Source organism: Terrapene carolina, unplaced genomic scaffold, assembly GCF_002925995.2.
Source record: "Terrapene carolina triunguis isolate 2854851 unplaced genomic scaffold, T_m_triunguis-2.0 Scaffold194, whole genome shotgun sequence".
In the NCBI taxonomy this organism is placed as follows: domain Eukaryota; kingdom Metazoa; phylum Chordata; order Testudines; family Emydidae; genus Terrapene; species Terrapene triunguis.
In genome coordinates this window covers 11,172,253-11,194,635 of record NW_020664545.1, presented here as the reverse complement: position 1 = coordinate 11,194,635, position 22,383 = coordinate 11,172,253, and the positions used below count along the sequence as shown (strand labels likewise).

Genomic DNA, 22,383 nt, shown 5'->3' with positions numbered 1-22,383 from the left:
GGGGTGGGGCATCGGGAAGGCAGCCAATCGGGGTTTTCCGGCAGGCCCAGCTGACGCACGCACCCCTCAGTGACCCAGCTCCAGTTGTAGAAACGTTATTTCCCATGGTCCTTGTGAGCTGGTGCCCTTGAAACCCTGCCAATGCCCCCGTCCTGTACATGAGCCACACAACTGCCCGCCCTGCGGTATCCAAAGCACCCTAACACACCCAGCCGAGGCTGCAGGGCCCCCTCAGCCGTTGGGCTCCAAAGGAAGAGCTGACACGTCTAAGTGCCATTAGTTGTGGTTATTGGGCTTCTCTGATCTAAGGTATTTATCTGGGCCAGGCTTTTCAAAGAGGAGGCCCTAAGTGACACCCGCGGGAGCTGCCGGCTCACTCAAAAACCTGGCCCCAAAGGTGGGTGCTGACCCCTTGGAAAGCTGGCCCTGAGCTCTGCCACGAAGACGAGACACCCAGCCTGTGTCAGATGACCCAGTCCTAATCCCTCTGCCAAGCTCCCGGCATCGCAGATGGCAGGAGATCCCTTCCAGCAGGAGCTCAAGGGAAAGGTGACTTCCCCCGCCCCCCAGCTCTGATCCCACCCCCACAGGGGCTGGCTGGACCTGCCGCAAAGCAGTGAGGAATTGGCCTGGAGATCATGTTGAGCCCAATCTAGCTCAAGGCACTTTCTGGGCTAAAAATGAGCACAATAATAATAATGCCTAACATCTATAGCGCTTTTAAGCCGTAGATCTCAAAGCATTTTACCACGGAAGTCAGTATCAGATGGGGAAACGGAGGCAGAACGGGGAAATTATTTGCCCCCAGTCACCCAGGAGGCCAGTGGCAGAGCCAGGAATAAAACCCACTTTCCTCAGTCCCAGGTCAGGGCTTTATCCACTAGACTACACTGTTCTGCAGTCCAGCTCCCAAGGCCAGTGCTGGATCATTCCCTGCAGCGTATCACCCTGGGCATTTTTTAGTCTAGTTGGATTCAAAAGACTCAAGTCCTGGGGCTCCCACCACGTCCTCTGGCTGGTGAATCTAGCAGAGAGGCAGAGCAAGGACTGATGGCTGGATCCTGAAGTCAGACGCATTCAGATTAGAAATCAGGCCCATGTTTGTCACCGTGAGGAACAAACTCCCAAGATTCTCCATGTCCTGCTCTCTTCAAGTCCCCGACCGGGAGAGACGCTTTGGCCAAACACAAGTTATTGGGCTCAAGGCAGGGCTAACGGGGTGACATGTAGAAGGTCAGACTAGAAATACCCAGCACTTTTCACCCATAGATCTCAAAGCTCTTCACAGAGGAGTGTCATTATTCCCATTTTACAGATGGGGAAACTGAGGCACAGAGAGGATAAGTGACTTGCTCAAGGTCACCCCACATGCCATTGGCAGAGCCCGGTATAGGATCAAAGCCTCAAGCCAGTGCACTAGCCCTTAGGCCACACTGCCTCTCCTTTGGCCTTACAATCTATGACTCACACCTCTTCCCTTGTCTCCAGGTAAATTCATTTCCATTTCTCAGGAGCAGAAAACCAACCCCCTTCTAACCGTGCGTCTCCAGCTGAGACTCCTGCACCTGTGCCGGGTAAGCCTCTTGAAGGATTCGCAATCTCCACCCCCCTTGAGTCCTTCAAATGAGCTTCTCTCGAGGCGAGGGCAGAATGAGAATTAACCTTGACAGGGGATTAGAGTCCAGGGAGGAGTAAAAATAAACAAGGGGGCGGGGGACAAAGAGAGGAGAGCGAGGGAGACAGGGAAACTGGCAGGCAGGACTCCTGGGTTCCATTCCCAGCACTGGGAGGTAGTGGCTCGAGCAGGGAACCTGGGACTTGCTGTGAACATGGGGTTCCTCACGTCTCCTTCCTGTGCATCAGTTTCCCCAACTTTAAAGACGGGGATGACACGTGAGCTGCCTTTGCAGAGCCTCAGCTGAAATAAACTAGACAGCTGCCAAGGATTAATATAAACTACTCACTGTGCATGGCTCTCAGTCATAGGCCCTAAATGCAACCCCACCCCCACCCATCCTTGTCCCTTTCCACCACAGGTAGCTGAGGCATCAGCTTATCTTCAGCCCTGGGAGAACTAGGATGCAAAAAGGGGTTGTGGCACTGGCAGAGACTCAGAAAATTGGAGTGAATGGAGAGGTGAGGAGAGATTAAACAGGGGAGACCTGAAGTCATCGTCTTCAGGCTCCCTCCCATAGGCCAAAAGGTGTTTTGAGGGGGGTGCAGGAGCAGGAGGATCAATAGATGTCAGGTCCAGAAGGCACCATTTTGATCATCTAACACGGGCCAGAGAATTTCAGCCTTTTGGTCTGCGTCCCATCCAGGGATTTTCCTGCGCAGCCACTTCCGAATGCCGCAGGGAGGGTAGCACTGAGCATGCTCAGTGCAGACGGCCTGTCAGGCAATTTTAGCAGCAAGCTGTGCTGAGCATAATGCGTCCAGCGACGGGTGGGTTTGGACAGCTTGTAACTCAGCCCAATCCAAACGGATCATGACAGAGCCAACAGCAGCGCTTCCCTGACACCACCCATCACCTCCTAGCGAATTTCAAAGTCCTGCTGCCAATCACCACGGTGCTAAAGCTCTTCCAACAGTGGCCGGAAAAATGTGTATAATGGTAGATATTAGGCAGGCTTAGGACAAGGGCCACTACTACAAAGCAAGGACTCCTCCTATGTTCAGACTGGAAAATGGCAGGTAACCGATGATCAGAGAAGATGCCAAAGCTGCTCCTCTCCTCCTGCTTCTGCTCCGCTTCAGCTCTTCCCCAGCCGCTCTCTGGGGCTGGCTAGTGATGCGGCCTTTCCATGGTTTCTTGGCAGTTCCTGTTTGGCCTTCCCAAATCACATGCTATCCCGCCCACCCCAGGGACCTTCCCCATTCCTCTCCCAGCCAGCTCCACTGAGTGAGGGCCATGCACGGACCCCAGGCCGAATGTCAGGCTGAAGTCAATGGGCCGGAGCAGGGCAGAGGTCAGAACAACACGCGATCCAGACCTCTTATCACTGCCCCTAAACATGGGAGGATCCCCCTTGCTTTGGCTAAGGTGGGGGCATGCTGGCTCATTTCATCCCTGTGCCTGGCTTCTGGCCCTTCACAGTCAATTAATTATCCCTGCCCCACCCCATAGCTAACCCCTTTTACTGTTGGAGAGGCTGAAGCAGACAGGTTCACTGATTTGCCCACAGATCACATAGGGAGTCAGTGGCAGACGTGGGATGCAACGCAGACCCCAGGGCTCTCAGTCCCACAGTATATAATGGGGTCGTTCTCAGACCCAGAAAGTACAAACACCGGGCCTGATCCCACAAGGTGCTAAACACCAAGAGTTCAGCACTTCTCAGGATCGAGCCCCTATCCTGTTACCTCTGGCATCCACTTTCCCTAGAGGATAAGATGAGGTGACTCTCTTAAGATTTGCTTAATTTGTAGACGTTTGGGCCAGAAGGGACCATTACGACCCCCCAGTCCAATACCACGCACAGCCAGGCCAGAGAACCTCACCCCGAGACTCCTGCATCAAACCCACAACCAGGAACAGAGCTAGAGCATAAAGACACCTCTCTTGCTTTAGAATAGAATAGAATGTCAGGGTTGGAAGGGACCTCAGGAGGTCATCTAGTCCAACCCCCTGCTCAAAGCAGGGCTAATCCCCAGATAGATTTTTACCCCAGTTCCCTAAATGGCCCCCTCAAGGCTTGAACTCACAACTCTGGGTTTAGCAGGCCAATGCTCAAACCACTGAGAGCCTTATGAAGAAATAAATGGTCTCTCGGGAGTTAAATTAAAACACTGAGGTGATGGTTCAGTATTTCATGAAGTCTTGTTAGGATCTTTTGATCATAGTTTTCAACTTTTTTAAAGGAGGAGAAACCCACAAGATGAAGTAACTCTCACATCTCACCGTAAAGGTACGTGAACTGATCTGGGTCCAGGCAGCAGATAGACTAAACTAAAGAACATTTAGAAATAAAGGGCCAATCATTAGAAGAGAAATCTCAGCAACCGCAGAAGCTCTGCATTGGTGGGATGCGGTAGCACGTGCCGGTTAGGGGAGGTGGCTGCTCATAGACTCGCCACCTGGAATTTGCATCTAGCTAAAATCAAGTCAGAGGAACTGCTGCCTTTCCCCTTTCAGTGGATGAGCTTCATAGGCTGGATTTTCAAGAGCGCTTGGGTTCTAGTTCCGGTTTACCTAGAAGAGGGGAATCCTGCATCTTGGCAGGGGGTTAGACTAGATGACCCTTGTGGTCCCTTCTAACCCTATGATGCTAAGGCATCAAGGTTATGTCCCATTTAGCTAACACACTTGCTGGCCAGCCCTAACCTAAACAGGACTTTCCTGGTCAAGACAAACCCGTAGGCACCTAAGGGGATGTCTACACGGGAGTCGGAGGTGTAATTGCAGCACGTGTAGACATACCCGAGCGAGCTTTGATCTAGCTTGCTCAGGGACTGGTAGTAGTAAAGCCACGGCAACATGGGCTAGCTGTCGGAGTACATGCCTAAGGTCCTGGGAGGGCTCATACAGCCTGTCCTAAAGCCTATGCTAGCCCAGCTAGAGTGGGTATGTTCACACTTTGAATGCAGGGTAGACACACCTGAAATGCAACAGCCAGATTTACTCAACTTCTCAGCACCCACTGAGAACAATGGAGAATTGCCCCCACAACCACACGCACTGAAACCCTGGGGGCTGGGTTCCTCTGAAAAGCTGGCTCGTACCGCATGGGGGCACACCCCTTGGGAGAGCCTCTTTTCACCTTACCAGCTCCTCCACCACTGGGAAATTCCTGTTCTTGTCTTGCCTGTGAAAGCCATCAGCGACAGTGTGTGTTCAGGAACGCGTGGGCCTGATCTTTAGCTGGCATGAATTGGTGTCACTCCACTGACTTCCACCAGCCAAGGACGTGGCCCCGCAGCCCCTGCCGACGCTCCAGCCAGAGCTTGCTTAGTTTTCGGCATGTCCAGAAGCAGAGATTCACATTCGCAGGCTAAGGCACAAAAATAAAACGTGGCCAGTATCCTGAGATCGCTGGAGCGAAGGCCACCCAGGCCACCTCCCTGGGATGCCTTTTAGCTGCGGGATCACAGAGGCTGTATTGTAATTTGCCTTGACTGCACATGATTCACTAATGCCAGGCATTTGGAGACGAGTTATCAGCTTTAGTGACAGGACACAGGAGCCATTGAGCAGCCTGGTCAGGGATCTCCTCGTGTCAGGGAAATGTTGGTCTGGACAGCTCCAGGTAGTAGCTCTAGGCACAGCAGCACTGACACCCCCCTTCCTTTGCTTTCCCCGAGCACGCTCCCTGGCAGCGAACATCTCCCCAGGTACAGGTGCGAGTGAGGCCCTGGACACAGACCCAGCTCCAGAAGCTCCCGGGTTCTTGACCAGACACACAAAGGCCCAGATCCTCAAAGGTACTGGGGCTCCTAACTCCCAGATTTCCATGGAAGTCGAGTGCCTAAATGCCTTTGAGGATCTGGGCCAAACTCCCACAGGAGCCATACACACTTGCGTCCAAGGGCAGGATTTGGCCCTCAGCCCTTTTCATCCACGCAAAGTGATTGCCACCGACCCCTTCCTCCCCTGGGACCCAGCCATTGCTCCCACATCCTCCATGGAGCTGTGGGGGACTGGTTATGGCAGCCTCTCTGTGATGGCCACGCTGGCAGCTGAGGAGCAGCGGATGGATCTCAGGCTCTGGCAGCGGCATACTGTGGAGCTCCAGCCTGCCCGGTGCCATGGGGAGCAGAGGAACACAAGCTGCGCCTTGGGTCGTCATGCACCAGACTTCCAATGGCTTCCGCCAGGCACCAAGGATGAGCACCTCCAAGCACCATCCCCGCAAAGTGGCATGAAGCACTACAGCAAGTGGCAGCCTGGCACTCGTCTGGCAAGGCCTTGGTTAGGGTTGGGCAGGACAATTCGGGGAGGATGGGCACGGGAGTTTCACTAACCCCTTGTAGCTGTGTTCCTGGGCTCCAGACGCCTCTCGGGGTGCGTCTGCACCACAATCACGGGGTGTGACTGCAGCATGGCCAGACACACCCGAGCTCACTTTAGGCCAGCTAGCTCGGGTTCCCCAGGAGGGGACGGAACAGCAACTCAGGCACTTTAAAAGACAGCTACCAAGGCACGACTCATCATGCCCCACTCAGTGGCAGCAAAGCCCCTTTGACTTGAGGTGCTGCTTTACTGCAGCCATCCCCAGCCACTGCGTGTGACGAGTCAGACCTGGAGATCAGCTGAAAGAGATTCATAAAGCAGGAGCGTGATAGGGCCTGATTCTGAGCTCACTTATGTCAGTATAACGCCGCTGGCCCCCCCACCCCTTGCACCTTGTCCCTCCATTTACATCAGTGCAAAGTGGGTGTGTAAAACACATAAGAACGGCCATACAGGGTCATATCAATGGTTCATCTAGCCCAGTATCCTGTCTTCCGACAGTGGCCAATGCCAGGTGCCCCAGAGGGAATGAACAGAAATTCACAGGCAATTCAGAACGCCACCGTTTTAACAGTCACTTTACACAGCTCTAAATGACCCAAGGAACAAGGCAAAGAATCAGGCCCGCTGATTCCAATGGAGCGACTCCTGATTTATGTTGGGACGAGGGAGATAAGAAACAGGTGCAATGCGTTTTGGGGAAAAGCCCACCCAGCCGCTCATCATAATACCCGGCTCTTCTACGGTGCTTGTCATCTGGAGATCTCAAAGCGCGCTGCCAACGACGACTGGAGATGAACAATACAGCGGCGCCCTTTGTCATGCAGCTATTCCTGGGGTAGTCAGCAGTTCCCCCGCAAAACATCAGCTCAAATGGCGGGTGGCCAGAGAGCTCCCAAGCCACAGCAACATAAAGAGCAGTTGACACCATCCAAGCAAACTAGAATATATTAATATTTACATATCTGGTATCAGACTTTCTAGGAAGAAGACAGAGAATAGAGGAAGTGGGGGAGAAACAGAGGGCTGGTTTATCACTGCTTAGGCTTCCATCCACAATGAACTGCCCCTCCCCCTGGTAAAGAATTCCCAGGCTTAATGTGAACGCTACTGACAGTGTGTGATCCGAGAACGGTTCCAGGGCTCCCATGGCCATGCTGGGACCAAGGCAGCCAGGGTGCAACAGGCCCTTTTCACCAATAAAAATGTCTCTCCAGAAGAAAGTGGGGTTTCTGCTAGACTCAAGATGAGCGTGGGCACCAGGATGCGTACGATGGGAGGAAGAAACCGCTAGCGTTCTCCCTCCTGGCTTGAATTAAACACAAGACCAAACGAGCCCACTTAGGCTAACAAAAGGATGGCGCAGAAAGAAACCAACCCCCAACACTGGTTATATGGCCCCAAACTGCTGGAGACCAGATGCTGGTCTCAGAAGCCCCGTGTATATCCAGAATGACTCCAACGGAGATAGTCCAGCTTTCTGCACTGACGAGAACATTTACAGCCTGGCTCTGATTCATTGCCGTGTTACCTTGGCACGTACCTAGAGCACCTCTGCCGAAACCAAAACAAGACTTGGAATATAACATGAACTCAGCAATGCTACTTGGGATTGGTGCTCCAGGCCGGATCCTCGGCTGGCGTGAACCAGCCAGTTCACACCAGCCAAGGAGCTAGCCCTGCGTGTCTGCGCTGAAGTCAATGGAGCTACTCCGGATTTGCAGAGCGGATCAGATTCACCAATGCTTTACTCCAGTTTTATGCACTAGCTCCATGCAGATCAATGGAGTTACTCCAGTGTAAGACTGGAGAGGGCAGCACTAGTGAATCAGGCTCTATCTCCACTGTAGTTACTCTGGATTTACTGAGCCCAGAATTTAGCCCTTGAATTCTTTCCCCTTGGTACCTTCTGCAGGGAATGCTGCTAGGACAAGGAGGGGAGAGACTGATTTGGCTGGATCCAGGTAGAAAAATTAAAAATCTTTATCCTCAGGTGGTGTGAATGGGCCAGGCCGCGTGGATTTCCGGATTGCTTTACAGCAGCTCAGGTCTGGCCCGGTGAATTGAACTGCTCTTTGCACTTTTACTATGAAGTCGATGTTTAAGGAAACAGTTTATCACGTGGGATAGTTTAAAAGTGGGGGCAGAGGCATTTTAGTTGCTTCGTTCTCCGGGGGCTCATTTCACTTCCTTTGCTTCTAGAATTCGTGGCTTGTCCAGTTTGCTGGGTCCTGTAAACAGCCCAGAAACGAGCCACCTCCTAAGGCTCCCCTCCGAGAGCTCCCCTCAAAGCAGCTAGCTGCTGCCTGGCCCGGGTGAAATTCACTCCTCTGCAGAGAGCCAGCCCCGCGTCTACATACCGAGTCCTGCTCAGCACAGGAACGGAAGTGGGATTTCAGTGGCGCAGGGGTGTGGGGCTGGCGCGCCGCACAGGAGTGGATTTCACACCCGCCCCGAATCCTCTTTTCAAATCTAATGGAGGGCCAGGCCCTGTGAGTTTCCAACATTCCTCTCCCTCCACGAATCCAGGATCGGCACCTCAATCTGGGTCCCAGAGGTGCCCAAATTCAGCCCCTTTGAGCCACACCCGGGAACTGGGGGGACCTGTATGGCGCAGAATGGTAGAAGTTCCTTAGCAGGCAGATTCAGCTGCTATAAGGCAATGGAGCGGCCCTGATTCACAACAGCTGAGGATCCGCCGCTACCGCTGCACCCTGGGGAACAAGCAGTGAGCTGGGAGAGGTCGGCGGCTCAGTGTGATTTCCCACCAGATCCACCCACTCGAGAGAGAGGCTCACTGAATATCAGCGAGGCCTGGAGGCAGGACAGAGCTCTCTGAGATTTGCATGCGTGCAGCAAAGGGAGGAGGAGGAGGATTGCTGGTCTGAGTTTTGCGCACAACCCTGATAAGAGAGAATCACACAATAAGGCAGAAGGTAAAGAGTGGGAGGGGTGGAAGGGGGTTATTGGCGCGTGGGCTTCGGTGGGGCTACAATCGGCCAACAACTGCACATGGGCGAGTCTGAAACACGAGGCTAGCGCCGGACATCCCGCCGGAGCGTTGAAAGCAGCCCCCGCAGCTGAGCCCAGCATCCCACAAAGCCTGGGGAAGGGCAAGAGGCATTTGCGGGTCTTTCCTCAATGTTCCTGGCTCACGGGTGTAATGCTCACGTCTGCAGCGTCCGCGAGCCACGAGCTCCTTATGCTGCACCAGCCGCCGCCGCTTCACGATTCTGTCGCGACACCAACCGCTGCTTAAGGGGAAGGGGGAACACTCAGAGCTGTAACGGGACAGAATCCTTGTTCTGTGTCTGAGCCCAAACGGGAGCCTCAGGGGGACAGGAGATGACGTTCGCTGCTGAGCTTCCAGAGCGAGGTGCTGCAGTGACTCAGCGACGCTCACAGCAGGCTCCCGTTTGCAAAGCCCGGGGGGGAAGGGGGGGCTGTCGACAGAACGGGAAGGCTGCTGAACTCCTCCATGCCGAGTGAGCTGTGTGCGCAGCCCTGCTGGAAGACAAGTCCAAAGCTCTTAAGGGGGGGGGGGGGGGGGGGGGGGGGGGGGGGGAGAACCCTTTTTTGGGTGAAAACAGGGTAAAAACGGGTCAACTGAGCGACGGGTAGAGGAAAAGAAGTGGGGGGAAAGGAGCCACGGGATTGCTGAGTCTCCTCACCTCTTGGCAGGATCCCAGACACCTTGGGGGGAGGGAACGGGAGTGGGAGGAGCGCCACACCACAAGGCTCAAGTACTCAATGCTCAGCTTCCTTCACAACTTCTGGATCTTCTCTGCCACAATAATGGGGTTCTCCTTGCGGATCTTCTCAGCCGCCTCCGCCTTGTAGTCATACGGGCAGCTGTGCATGTCAGAGTACCGGTGGATGGCACAGAACAGGTTCCCGCAACGGCAGTCGAAACCTGGATAGGTGAATTCCGGAGAGACAAAGCAGAGTTAATCATGAACTATCCGGATGGGGAGGTGACACAAACAGGGCGAGAGGGTTGGCTCTTAGCACACACTGACACCCCATTTATGCCTAAAAAAGGTCAGATTAGGCACTAACTGCCTGCGAGTCCCCCCGGTGATCCAGGGGGGCTCAGCTGCTGCCACGGAGCAGTCCAGTGGCTCAGCCATCACTTCATTTGATTTCCTATGACTGGGCCAGCTGTCCCAAACGGTGGGAAGAGAGTTTTTTAACAGGGCCTACTGCTCCTGCGCGCCCACATTCACTGGAGATGAGGAGGGCTAGCGAACCAATCAGAAGCCAAGGTTGGAGGTCACAGCATGTCAACAGGCTTCCAATAAAGATCAGGCTTCCTGTTCTCAAATTTCTGCTGACCAGGAGTCAGCTCTTTCGTGCCCTGACGGCAGGAGGAGTGGCTCAAAATACAACATGCCATGTTGGATTTACAGCACAACCCATTCATCAAAGGGCAAGCCGAAGGCAACAGCAGCACGGGAAGCGTTTGAATAACCAAAGATAATGGCCTATGGGAAAATGACCCTGTTTTGGACACCAGTTTGCTGAAGCTCAGATAATTGAGGTTGTGCTGTATTTTGATGGATCTCGCTGGATACTAGGTAACAGCCTGGTTGCTACTTGGACATTTTAGGTTTGCTTTATCCACAGAACTGTGTGAGCTACAACCGTGTCCCAATCTGATCATTGGTCCCCTTGAAAACTTTCCAGAGAACTGGGTTTTATGGCTAATATCTCTGGTGCCTTTGGATGGAGTGAACCACACAAGTGAAGTACTCAGCTACCGAAGTCTGTCGTTTAATCATTTAGCTTCGCTCTTAGACAACGTTTTTCAAAGGTATTTTAACCAGTACCATTATCCCAGTGTCCTAGATTGGGGAATCCAGGCACAGAGCAGGGAAATAATCTACTTCAGTTCAGCAGCCGAGCAAACCCCCGGTCTCCTAACTTGAGTTCAGCACTTTAACCACCGGACAATGCTGCAGCCTGAAGCGACATGCTATGGAACAATTTCCAAGACGTTGGTGTGATGTATGAATTTATCCCCATCTGAGAATCCAAGGACACGGGTGCTGACTTGCCTTATCCTAATACACAGAATTCCTGTGAGGTACCCAATATTATTATTTATTCCCATAAGAAGGGGTGTGGGGTGTTCGACTTTTTAAACATGCTGGGTAAGAAAGCAGCTTCCCTTCCAGGAGGACATCCCGCTGCCTACAGATCTGGAGAGCCTGCACAAAGAGTATATTTTCCCTCCTCTGTGCTCCCGGAAGTGGACTTGCTAATAACATTTATATGATAGCGCCCAAAGGCTGCAAATCGAGATCAGGGCTTCGTTGTGCCAGGCACTGCACAAACACCTCGGGCTTATCTCGCACATGGGACCTTAATGCTGGTTAAAGCAAAGGCTCGTGTGTAGATTTCATGTTGCTAATCACAATCTATAACTAGGTTAAAGAGGAGAGCGCTCTGCTCAAACAGTGTGACCTCCGCAGCTCTGGGGTTAACTTTTTCCAGGGAAAGATTAAATGGTGGAGTAATTTGAGGGGAGTACTGCTTTTGGTAAGGAAATGCAGCCAAGTTAATTGCTTAGTGAATTTTCTTGCCTGTAACATCTTACAGGGCCTGATTAATGCTGCTTACCTGGAACAACCCTGTCACTTTTTCACCATTAAGCTCCCCAGGCTCATAACGAATAGCCTGATCTTGCTTTCATTGAACAGTCAGAGTCCAATTGATTTTCAGAGGCAGGCAGGGGGCTGGGGGGATTTTCAAGTGCTCATTCCTGGCCTACCTTTGCCCCTGTTACTCTCAGTGGGGATTTGAGCACTGACTTCAATAGAGCTAGGCCGGCACCAAGTGCTTTTGAAAAGCCCAGCCTAGAGCATCAGTCCCATGTTATGCTGATCATGGTTATTACAATAGTGGCTAAGGACCAACCAAAAAGGGAGCCCCATTGGGCCGGGCACTGTAGAAACCCAGAGTAGCAGACAGTCCCTGAGGTACGTTGGGAGTCACTGGTAGAGGGGACCCTAGTCTGAACAAAAGACTGACTGACTATACCACAGCTGAAGGGTAGAGGGCCCAGCCAGCTGGCACGTCAAGAGCCCTCTTTCCAAGGAACGGCTGTATATTTAAGTGACGGGAGTGCTAGGGAACGGTGCAGGACTGGAGAATGAAGAACAAGCCCTCCCTTTCCCTGCCCCTCTGACAATGTGTCTCACTGGACCTCAGACTCCTAGACTTTATGGCCAGAAGGGACCATCGTGATCATCTAGTCTGACCTCCTGCACATCGCAGGCTGCAGAACCTCACCCACCCACCCCTGGCTGAGTTACTGACATCCTCAAATCATGGTTTAAAGGCTTCAAGTTACAGAGAATCTACTGTTTAAACCTCCAAGTGACCCGTGCCCCACGCTGCAGAAGGCGAAAACCCCTCAGGGTCTCTGCCAAACTGACCTGGGGGGAAATTCCTTCCTGACTCCAAATATGGCAATCAGTTACTGTTAGACCCTGAGCATGTGGGCAAGCCCCAGCAGCCAGACACCTGAGCAAGGATTCTCTGTAGTAACTCAGAGCCCTCGCCACCTAGTGTCCCATCACCTGCCGCTGGAGAGATTTGCTGCTAGCAGTCGCAGATCGGCTACACGCCATCATAGGCGGTCTCATCATATCATCCCCTCCAGAAATTTAGCAAGCTCAGTCTTGAAGTCAGTTAGAATCATAGAATATTAGGGTTGGAAGGGACCTCAGGAGGTCATCTAGTCCAACCCCCTGCTCAAAGCAGGACCAATCCCCAGACAGATTTTGACCCCAGTTCCCTAAATGGCCCCCTCAAGGACTGAACTCACAACCCTGGGTTTTGCCCCACCATTCCCCTTGGAAGGCTGTTCCAGACCTGGACTCCCAGTGAATGAATTCCAAACATCCCTATTGCAAAATAAATGTGTAGATACATTCTTATATTACCCAAGCTTCCCTATAGCTGGTCTTAACTGAGCTCCGCTTGTGCCCACGCCTTATCTGTCGTGAGCCTCATGCAGCTTGGGGACGTGGCTAAGATTTCCTCAGTGGCCTCTCAGCATTAGGGAGAAAGTACAAAGGGCTTAAAAAAGTCCACACACATACTCGCCTCCTTCTCTGGCAAGCCAGGGATCTAGCGCATCACTTTAGCTTTCCACTGAATAAACAGACCGAGATTTTCAGGAGTGACGAGAGATTTTAGCTACCTCCATTTCTGAGGGTCCAACTTGTGAGATCTTAAAAGGGCCTGATTTTCAGAGGGTGGGTATGAGGCCCTTTCTGAAGATCAGACCCTTTTAAGAGGTCTCAAACTGGGTACCCAACTACCGAGGCCCCCCACAATCACCAGCTGTCTTCCGAATTCTGCAGAAAGCCAGCTCCATTGCCTTTGCTTCTGCACGAAGCTTTGCCGAGCAGCAGCAGCAGCGCGAAACTGAGAGGTGCTGCTCAGTTTGCTATTGGAATGCTCAGAGCAGCAAGGAAACAGACAAGAATTGTGTCACTTGCACCCTGCCACTGCTTGGGAAAGCTATGGCTACGGGTTCAGTATTGTTCAAACAACAGCGTCCCACCGACCAATTCACCCACATTTCTCAGGATACCAACACATCCCTTGGAAATTTCAGCTCCAAACACTGACCCACCCCAACTCTGCTTATCTTGTGAAATCAGAGAGGATCACAGAACCAGGGGATATGGATGTATGCTTATGAAACCCTACAAGAACGCCTGAAAACAGATACCACCTCAGGGATTCAAAAATCTACTTTCCCTAAAGCAGGCAGGTGCCGTTCTTGGCCACAGGCCGCTTTCCTCATTATGTCTTACCAGTTAGCCCGATCTTCTTCCGGCAAGTAAAACAGCGATTCTTTTTCTGTTTGGGTTTTTCTGAAATCTTCTCACCCTCAGCAGAGTTCTGGGATATTTCAAGGAGGGTCTCTGCAACAAAGAGAGGAGGGGAGAGTTTCCTTACCTCCCTTCCACACCAGGGAACATTTCTGTGTATTGTTTTTGTTACACTAGCACCTAGAGGCCCTAATGGAGATTGGGACCCCACTGTGCTAGGAGCTGTACATATGTACAGCGAGAGAAAATACCTGCCCCCAAAGAGCTTACCATCTAGACAACACAGAAAGGGGAGAGAGATTATCTCCATTTTACAGGCGGAGAATCGAGGCAAAGAGATCACATGACTTGTCTGAGATCCAGATCTCCCGAGTCCCAGTTAAGGGCTTTAGCTTAGCTAAATAAATAATGAACGTTCACACTTCCATAGCATGTTTCATCTGTAGGTCTCACAATGCTTTACACACGTAAGTAAGCCCCACTATCCCTACTCTACTGGTGGGAACCCTGAGGCTCTAAGGGCCAGGTTTTCAGAGGTATTTAGGTGCCTCGTTGGATTTCCAAAAGCACCTAAGCAGGCTGGCACCTGTCTCCCGTTGAGATCCATGGGAATTCGGCGCTAACCAGCCTAGGCACTTTGGAAACTCCCACTAGGCACCTATCTGCATCTTTAGGTGCCTAAACACCTTAGAAAGTCTAGCCCTAGAAGACGAAGGCTATGTCTACACTGTAGCCGGGGGTGTGATCTGTGGCTTGTGCAGACGTACCCCCGCTAGCTTTAACCTCGTTAGCTCACTGAAAACAGCCAGGAGGATGCAGTGGCGTGAACTTCAGTGCAGGCAGCACAAGCAAGTACACACCCCATAGGGTAAGGAGGACTTGGGCAGCCCACACTGCCACATCCTCACGGCTGTTTTTAGCAAGCTAGCTAAAGTGCAGCTAGTGCCGGTATGTCTACATGAACGGCAAATCACCCCCCCGTTGCAGTGCAGACCTACCTTCAGCAGTGACTTGCTGATGATCATGCCATGAGTCAGTGGCCAGGAATAGAAGCCAGGTCTCTCAAGTCCCTGCCCAGTGCCTTTTCCACCAGACTAGGCTACCTCTGGCTTTGCGCCGCTTGCCAGAAACCACCACCTCCCTCACCCTCCTTCTCGCCCTGTGCTGGTAAGAAAAGGACTCCTGTCACCATACTTGAGCCAATGGTTGAATCCAGCAGCAGGATCCGCTTCCTTTAATGACCATCAACACTCCTTTTTAAAAAAAAGGAGTTTGTACAGGATCAAACGGGTGGTGTGTGTGGAAGTAGAGAAAGAACTGACGGGGATTTGAAGGAAATTTCAAATCCACGTAGTTCCCTTATATAAGCAAGAGTTAGGCTAGCTGGAACCCTAATCATGCGAAATTTCTAGAAGCAAGAATTGTGTAAGGCAAGTGGGAAAGAACTGTATAAGAAGTTGTTGCGACCTTGTGTTAAATAAGTATAAAATGTAGACTGTAGTCTAAACAGAGGTGAAAAAAATAAGATATCAGGATAACCTATGTATAAACAAAATGCAGCTGTTGCCCATTATTGTATGTAACAAAGGTATAAATGCTTGCTGTAATTGTTTACCTGGAAAGAGACCTGTTTTGCTCTCTCCCTCCATGCAATTGCTAGAGAAAATAAAGTATCTAACTTGCTGCACCCAACCTAAAAGTAAGAACTCTGTTTTTCTCCGACATGGGGTTAAATAACCGTGGCTTCGGATTGGAGGAGGGCATCTCCATGGCAGCGTGTGGCGCCGTTATGGCTCCAAACCAACTGTAACGGATCAACCAGAAGCCGCTCCCTACTTAGCACTGACATTTGCACTTCTCCACTATACAAACATCTCTGTGAGGCATGCGGGTATTAACGTGGCCATTTCACAGCTCGGTAAAGTGAGGAACGCAACAGCTCGGGGACTCGCCTGTGGTCACAGAGCGAGTCACCAGTATAGCCAGAAATAGAACCCATGAGTCCTATTTCCTCGTCCTCTGCCATTAACCTGCACTGGATCGATCGCCACTCGTCCCGCGCGAGAGATGGCATGGAACTGCAGCATGCAGCCGCCTAGATGGGCACACTGGGCAGGGGGTTGCTTCCAGGTGTTCTGACATTTAAAAAGATAGAAATCATGGAAGATTATCTGGCCGCCAGGTATTTGAAGGTTGGTGGCTAGTCAGTTCTCAGCCCACAGAGTGATCTATTAGGCTTCATCCTCAGGCAATGAGGAAACAGCCTTTCCAACCCTTTCCCCTAGATGTTAGCTACAGATCGTACATGTGTGACTCTTCCCTGTGTTCCTGGCTAGTATTCTATTTGCTGCTTAAAACTGGATTGTCATTTATACTCGAGCCAAGTCTTAATCAGCTGACTACCTGATGAGGAAGATGCTGAGGAGGTTTCGTCTGTGCTAATGTATCCGACTGTCTCGCTGCTGGTTTCTTCTCTGGATATGCTCATGGCCGTCATCTGATGGGTCACAGGAGTCTGAGTGCTGGGAGCATTCACAACAACAAACAAACCACAGAGCAAACAGAAATATTTTCCTCGGATGAGCAGTTATGTGAGAGGCATCTTCAGCCCATAAAATTAACTTCATTACATTCACAGAAAGCGCAGCGGCACGGTAGGTCAATCATTTAACCTCTCTTCTCTGGAGACTTGGGTTCATGTTTCTCTTAGGACTCAAATGGAATGAATTTGTGATGATCTCAGCCTCCCTCCTCCCTCCCAAAGCAATGGACATGAGTCACAGTCCAGAGAGAGAGCTCCAGGACTGTGGGGAGAGGGATAGCTCAGTGGTTTGAGCATTGGCCTGCTAAACCCAGGGTTGTGAGTTCAATCCTTGAGGGGGCCACTTAGGGATCTGGGGCAAAATCAGTACTTGGTCCTGCTAGTGAAGGCAGGGGGCTGGACTCGATGACCTTTCAGGGTCCCTTCCAGTTCTATGAGATAGGTATATCTCCATATATTAGAACAGATACTGGTGAGGACTGTATGGCTCTGGCAGAGCTGAGTGAGAAGAGCAGGGGGCAGGGGTGGTGGGAGTTATGAAGCAGCTGGGACCGACTGGGATTTGAATACAGCGGGTGTTTTGGATTCCGGCTAGGGGTACACAGGCAGAGCTGTGTGCGTAGAAACTTGCGTGGTATTTCTGTTTACTACAACTTAGTATTCTAGGTCAGAAATCCACCTGATTTTTCTCCCTCAAAAGAGCCTAAGCCCTGGATTTTTTCCCTTCCATTTATTAAAGTCTGTTTCAAACACATCTGTACCATTGGTTTTGAATTTAATACTATCTGGAGCCTTTGAAAGCTAGGAGCAGAATTCAACCCAGGGTTAAGAGCACTGGGCCATCAATGGAATTAGAGTGGGGATGGATTTGATCCGGTGGGTTTTTTATTCCAGCTAGAAAAGAGGCAAGGCCAGTTTCTCTCTTTCATCAACAGCCCCTTCCAAATGAGAAGCTGGGTTGGCCGCCCCTGCAGTCAGCCGCTGAAGCGAACACGCCCAGGCACTCAGCTCCCTCAATCAAGTTCAGGACAGGACTCTGCTGAACTTTACAGCAATGAACTGCAGAAAATAGGTCTGATTCTCCTATGTCTCATTCCAGCCCTCTGGGGGTTTTCTAGAACGTCCATCACCCTCGTATCCAGGTGCTGCACCGGTAAATTAGCTATACATAGGGAGGTCTACTGTGGACTTCCCAAAGTATTTTGTTCTTCTCGTTCACAGCATTTTTACACCAATATAGTTCCACTGACTTCAATGGAATTACTCTTTACACCAGCCTGAGAGGGGAATCAGGCCCTGTGGCTTGTCTGTACAGACAGGATGCTCCTCTGAAATGAAGCAGGCGGAGAGGAAAAGGATCAGACAGGGTTAACCTCAGCAACGCTCCAAGCAGCAGCTGCATGGCGGTGGAAGGACACTCACAGGTGTATGCCCTTTCATACCGGGCCCCATATGTCAGCTAGTCACTTTTGGGGCACTAAAAGTTTAGAGGCTGGGCCTAGTGTCTGAGAGGTGAACACTGAGTCAGTGACCTCTTTAGACCCAGACTGTTTTACAAAAGCTAATCAGCTGCAAGGCAGAGAATAAAAGCCTCTCTCCTGGTCCCACAGCTATTGCTGGTAGATCCGTATAGAGTTTCTTGCCCCTACCTGGTTTTCACATCTTCAGGCGTCGGGTCTCCCTCTGTGCCCTGCCCTGGGATGGAATCTGAAGCCGCAGGGCTGTTGCTGGGACCATTTGCTGCTAAGACAAAACCCCACATTGTCAGTGAACTCTCAGAAATATCAGCAAGCACCACAGGCGTTAACCAATAGCCAAAGGGACAGCAGGCAAGGCTCAGGAATCAATTCCTGATTCACTTGGTGTCTTTCAGACCCAGGATCACAAAACCCTTCTCACTAACTCAAGCGGTTTTTGCCACAAGAGCCAAAGGGATCATCCATGGAGGTTTTGGCGGCTCCTCGGGCTTTGATGGACAATGAGGAGAACCTACCCACAAAGGCTCAGAGTGCCAATCACCCTCAACTCCCATTGGCTTCAATGGAAGGCTGCTCAGCTCCCCACAGGATCAGGCTTCTTTGAGAGTCCCCCTCTCAGTTTCTTGGTACTGAGAAACCAAACTGCCCCATTCTCCACCTCAAGACAGACGTATCCTTTGAAAGGGCCCTTAAAGGGACACTGCAGGCGCCTATGTTATCTAGAACCCAACTGTCATTTTGCCACTGCTTAAAGCCAAAGGACCAGATTCTCAGCTGCTGTAAACCAGTGTCGTTCCACTGGCTACAACAGAAACACACCGATTGACACCGGCTGAGGATCTAAACCAAACTCTTTAGTGAATTCTCTAATCCTCCTCAAGGAACAACAACCTCCTTAGTGTACCATCCCCCGCAGTGAAATCAAGTACAGCATTGCTATGCCGGGGATAAAAATTATACAAGGGATTTATCAGGCATCTTTCACGTTGCCATCTAAGTACCTGTACGCTCAGTGTCTGCACAAACCCACAGCAGGGGTGAATCCTGCTAATGATGAGAAGAGCAGAGTTTGTCTTCACAGCTGCCTCTCTGTTCAGTCACATGTCTAATGTGTTTAGTAGCAAGGATCGGATCCTTAATTTCACTGCTCTGGCTCGTCAGCACTATTGAGATGAGAAAACTAGACAACCCGGGTGGCCAATTTCATCCCTGGTGCCATTTCACTCACTTCAGTGGGTTTGCACCGGGGATGAATCTGGCCCGATGTCTCTGGTGGTAACTGGGGAGCTCAGGGAGCAGCTGAACAGCACGGAGTCTCACTGTCAGGACATGCGACGTACTGGTGTGATGAATGGGAGCCATGTCTAACAAACAACTTGGATCAGGGTGGATACAACTAAGGTAGTGCAGGGATTGTGGGATCCTGGCTTATATGCCGAGGCAGCGACCTCTCAGATCGGCTGAGAGGCAGCGCTACATTCATCATTTACACACCCAGACATCCAATCAATGGACTTTCCTCTACCTGGGGGGCTTATCCGGCCACTGCTCTGTTGCCTCTGTAGATACTCTTTATAGCAAACTGAGCACATCCCATTGGTTCGGGGACTGCCGTAGAATCCACAGCCTGTGGTACACAGCATAGGCACCTGTGTTTGATTAGTCTCCTGGGCCATTGTCTCGCCTCCAACTACAAAGCAGGAACAAGAGAGACAGAGCAGTTACATATCCGCGGGACATTTCCTTGTATACCATGGCTGACCAGGAAGGAGATGCACAAAGGACCCCAAGAGAGGTGTGATCTTGTGCAATTTTACTCTCCTAAGTGGTTACGCTCATGCACAAGTGTTTGCTAGATCGGAGCCCTTGCCAACCCTGCAACCCATATTCAAAAGTGGCCTAGTCCTGCATCACTAAAGTCAAAAGAAGCAGGATTATAAGTAGTCCCTCCTCACACAAGTAGGCCTACAACAGTCACGGGATACCTGCATGAGTAAGAACTACTTGCGTGAGTAAGGGCTGCATGATCAGGTCCCAAATATCAATCAAAAATTTCCGTACGTGTGTTAGTAGCAGCTCCCTCGATCACCAAATCAAAGCATTTAAATGGACCATACTCAGGTGGGTTAGTTACATTTTGCACTTTTACCGCTTTCATTTTCATTTATAGCAAGTTTTCCTTTCTGATTCTCAGGCACTAGCCCAAGGCTGTGATATCTAACCCAGAAAAGATTGAAAGAGAATGTTTAAATCCAAACAAGTATCTGTGTTCTCTGATCAATTGCTTTGAACCCTGATGGGAGTGGGCTATGAATGTAAATAAGCGAGAATTCCTATTATTACTAGGTTCTGTAAAACCCTTAACACACGCAATTTTAGGCCAGTCTTGTGTTGTTTTTAAAACTCACCCTCAAACTATTTTCACACCTGTGCATTCTCACTTTCAATTGTGCTGCATTATTTATGTTCCCAAACTGCACTGAATTATTTTAAGCAAAAACCATAAGCAACAGCTCCTGGTAGTAAAAAGCACCGAGATGGAAAGAGACGAGAAACGTACGACACAGCCTATAGCACAGATTATAAATTATTCCTATTGCGTGGGCGAGATGCTGCGTCTGTTATGCTGTTGTAAATCTGTAGTAAATTCACTGATCTCAGGGTCGTGATTCTAGGTTTACACTGGTTAAAGGGCAGCTCAGACTCTGGCCCCGAGCTACTCACAGTACAAAAAAATAATTCTGATCCAGTGGAAGCAAAGCTTTTAAAAACTGCAACAGGAAATTCCACTCCACCCTTGCCAAAGCTTTCAGAGAGAGATGGCCAGCAACTCTCTCCAAGCCCACAGATATCCCTCCATGTGAAGAGTGCATGTTAGAACTCTGTAGGTTTAGGGGTGAAGAGGTGGATCAGCTGGTGGGAGGGGAGCAGAGCCAGTGCTCCAACACAGTACTGTCCTTAGCAAGCATGTGGCATTTCTTCAACACGCCCCCACAGGAGTTACTGCTGCTTCATTCAGCTTGATGGAAAGATCCCAGCGGCCCTGAAAGAGCCTGCAAAACCTTGCCCTGGAGGGAACAATGCGTTGGGAATAAGGAACATTTCCCCTCCTGTGAGGTTTTCCGTAGGAGGGGAATGATTCAGCTCTTACTAGCTGACTCCTCTTTGTCCGTAGATGGGTGATTAGAGTTTCTTTAATATTACCCTACAGCTTTCCTTAACACAGCACTGATTGGCATTCCCCATGCCCTGCAGGCTACGCTTCCCATTAAACTCTACGTTCAGATAAACCTCCTCCACACTTGACTATCTAGATGTTGCCCCGTGGATGAGATTAACTCAACTCACGCTGGGAATACTGTAGCAAAGCCCTGGAATATGAGAGGACCTAGATGTAACAACAATCCTTTTCACCCTCATTTTTGAAAGTGGCCTCTAATTTTGGGCGCCCCGACAACAGCCGCCCCTTTTGAATCTAAAGTCCTTTTGTCCAACGGTACTTGGGGGAATTACACAGAAGTGACAATGAAAACAGTACAATACTCATGCTATGAAAGCAGATCGAATGCAAAAAAATAAAGTAGCAGGATCCAAATGGAGGGTCCTACTGAGGAGCCAAATGTGATCAAAGCAGGAAACAGCACCGCAACAGAAGTATGTTCACAAGCAGAGTGTGCTGGCATGGATTTGGAGAGGGGAGCAAACTCCCCAGTAGGAGGGTCACCTCAGCAAACGGCTCAGTCCTGGCACAATGCTGGTATCCCTGAAAGCATGTCTAATCCTCTCTCCTCTTTGCCATCATGCCCCATCTTGTCCTGAGCCAGCAGCTTTGTGCAAAGAGACACATGGAGCCCCGGGGAGGCTCTCCTGCTGCTGTCACTGAGGAAGGGGTTGGTACACCAAAAACATCACTCCTCAGCAGGGGTCAGGGTCCAGTCATCAGAATGAACCTGGCCCACTGCTCAGTTTGCTGGTGCTTCTCTCCCATGCTGCTTCCTGGATTAAACCTCCCCCACTCAAAGAACTGGACCCTTTCTCAGCTTCCAGTGCCCAGCCTTTAGAGGAAGTCACCTTAGCTCAAGAACTGCTCCAGCTGTTGCTTCCTGTCTGGGGCGGACGTCACCCCCACCACGAGCTGCCTTCTGGCAGGGAGAACAGGGCAACAAAAATCCAACCTAAAAATAAGGGATGAAAGTTAATGTTACAAAACACATACACCAAAGGGGCTCATTCGTAAAAGCCCTTCCACGGATAAAAAGAGCAGTGAGTGGGGGCATGCGTGTAGGGCAGGCGGACAGCAGAGATCAGTGCTTTAATCTGCGGATCCAGAGTTTATTCCCCACAGGCTACTCACATGGCTCTGAGTTTATGATGCCTTTGTAGAACTCTGGGGCACATAGTGCATTTTGTTCTGGGTTGTGTAACGCTCAGTGTACATTTATGGGGCTATAGAAACGCTTGGTGGCGACGGAGGTGTGGAGGCATCAACACAGTGCTCAGCAAACAGAAGAGGAATTGATGGGGGGGGGGGAGGATTGTACTTTTTAAAGCCAATCCATCACT

The 22,383-nt window shown here is 50.8% G+C and overlaps 1 protein-coding gene across 2 annotated transcripts; it reads right to left on the bottom strand.

The window, feature by feature from the left end:
• Positions 1-9,527: 9,527 nt before the first annotated feature.
• On the bottom strand, positions 9,528-21,990 carry LOC112112331 (AN1-type zinc finger protein 5-like). Of its 2 annotated transcripts, none has more exons than XM_026654943.2 (6): positions 21,892-21,990; positions 19,346-19,510; positions 17,992-18,085; positions 16,204-16,322; positions 13,783-13,893; positions 9,528-9,863 (listed from the first exon to the last, which is right to left on the bottom strand). In XM_026654943.2, exons 2-6 carry the CDS (start codon positions 19,494-19,496, stop codon positions 9,715-9,717), a joined length of 624 nt encoding a protein of 207 aa, XP_026510728.1. In that variant the 5' UTR covers positions 19,497-19,510; positions 21,892-21,990; the 3' UTR covers positions 9,528-9,714. The 2 variants fall into 2 exon arrangements, with proteins under 2 accessions (XP_026510728.1, XP_026510729.1); XM_026654944.2 differs by having other exon boundaries at positions 17,992-18,082.
• Between the last annotated feature and the right edge of the window lie 393 nt (positions 21,991-22,383).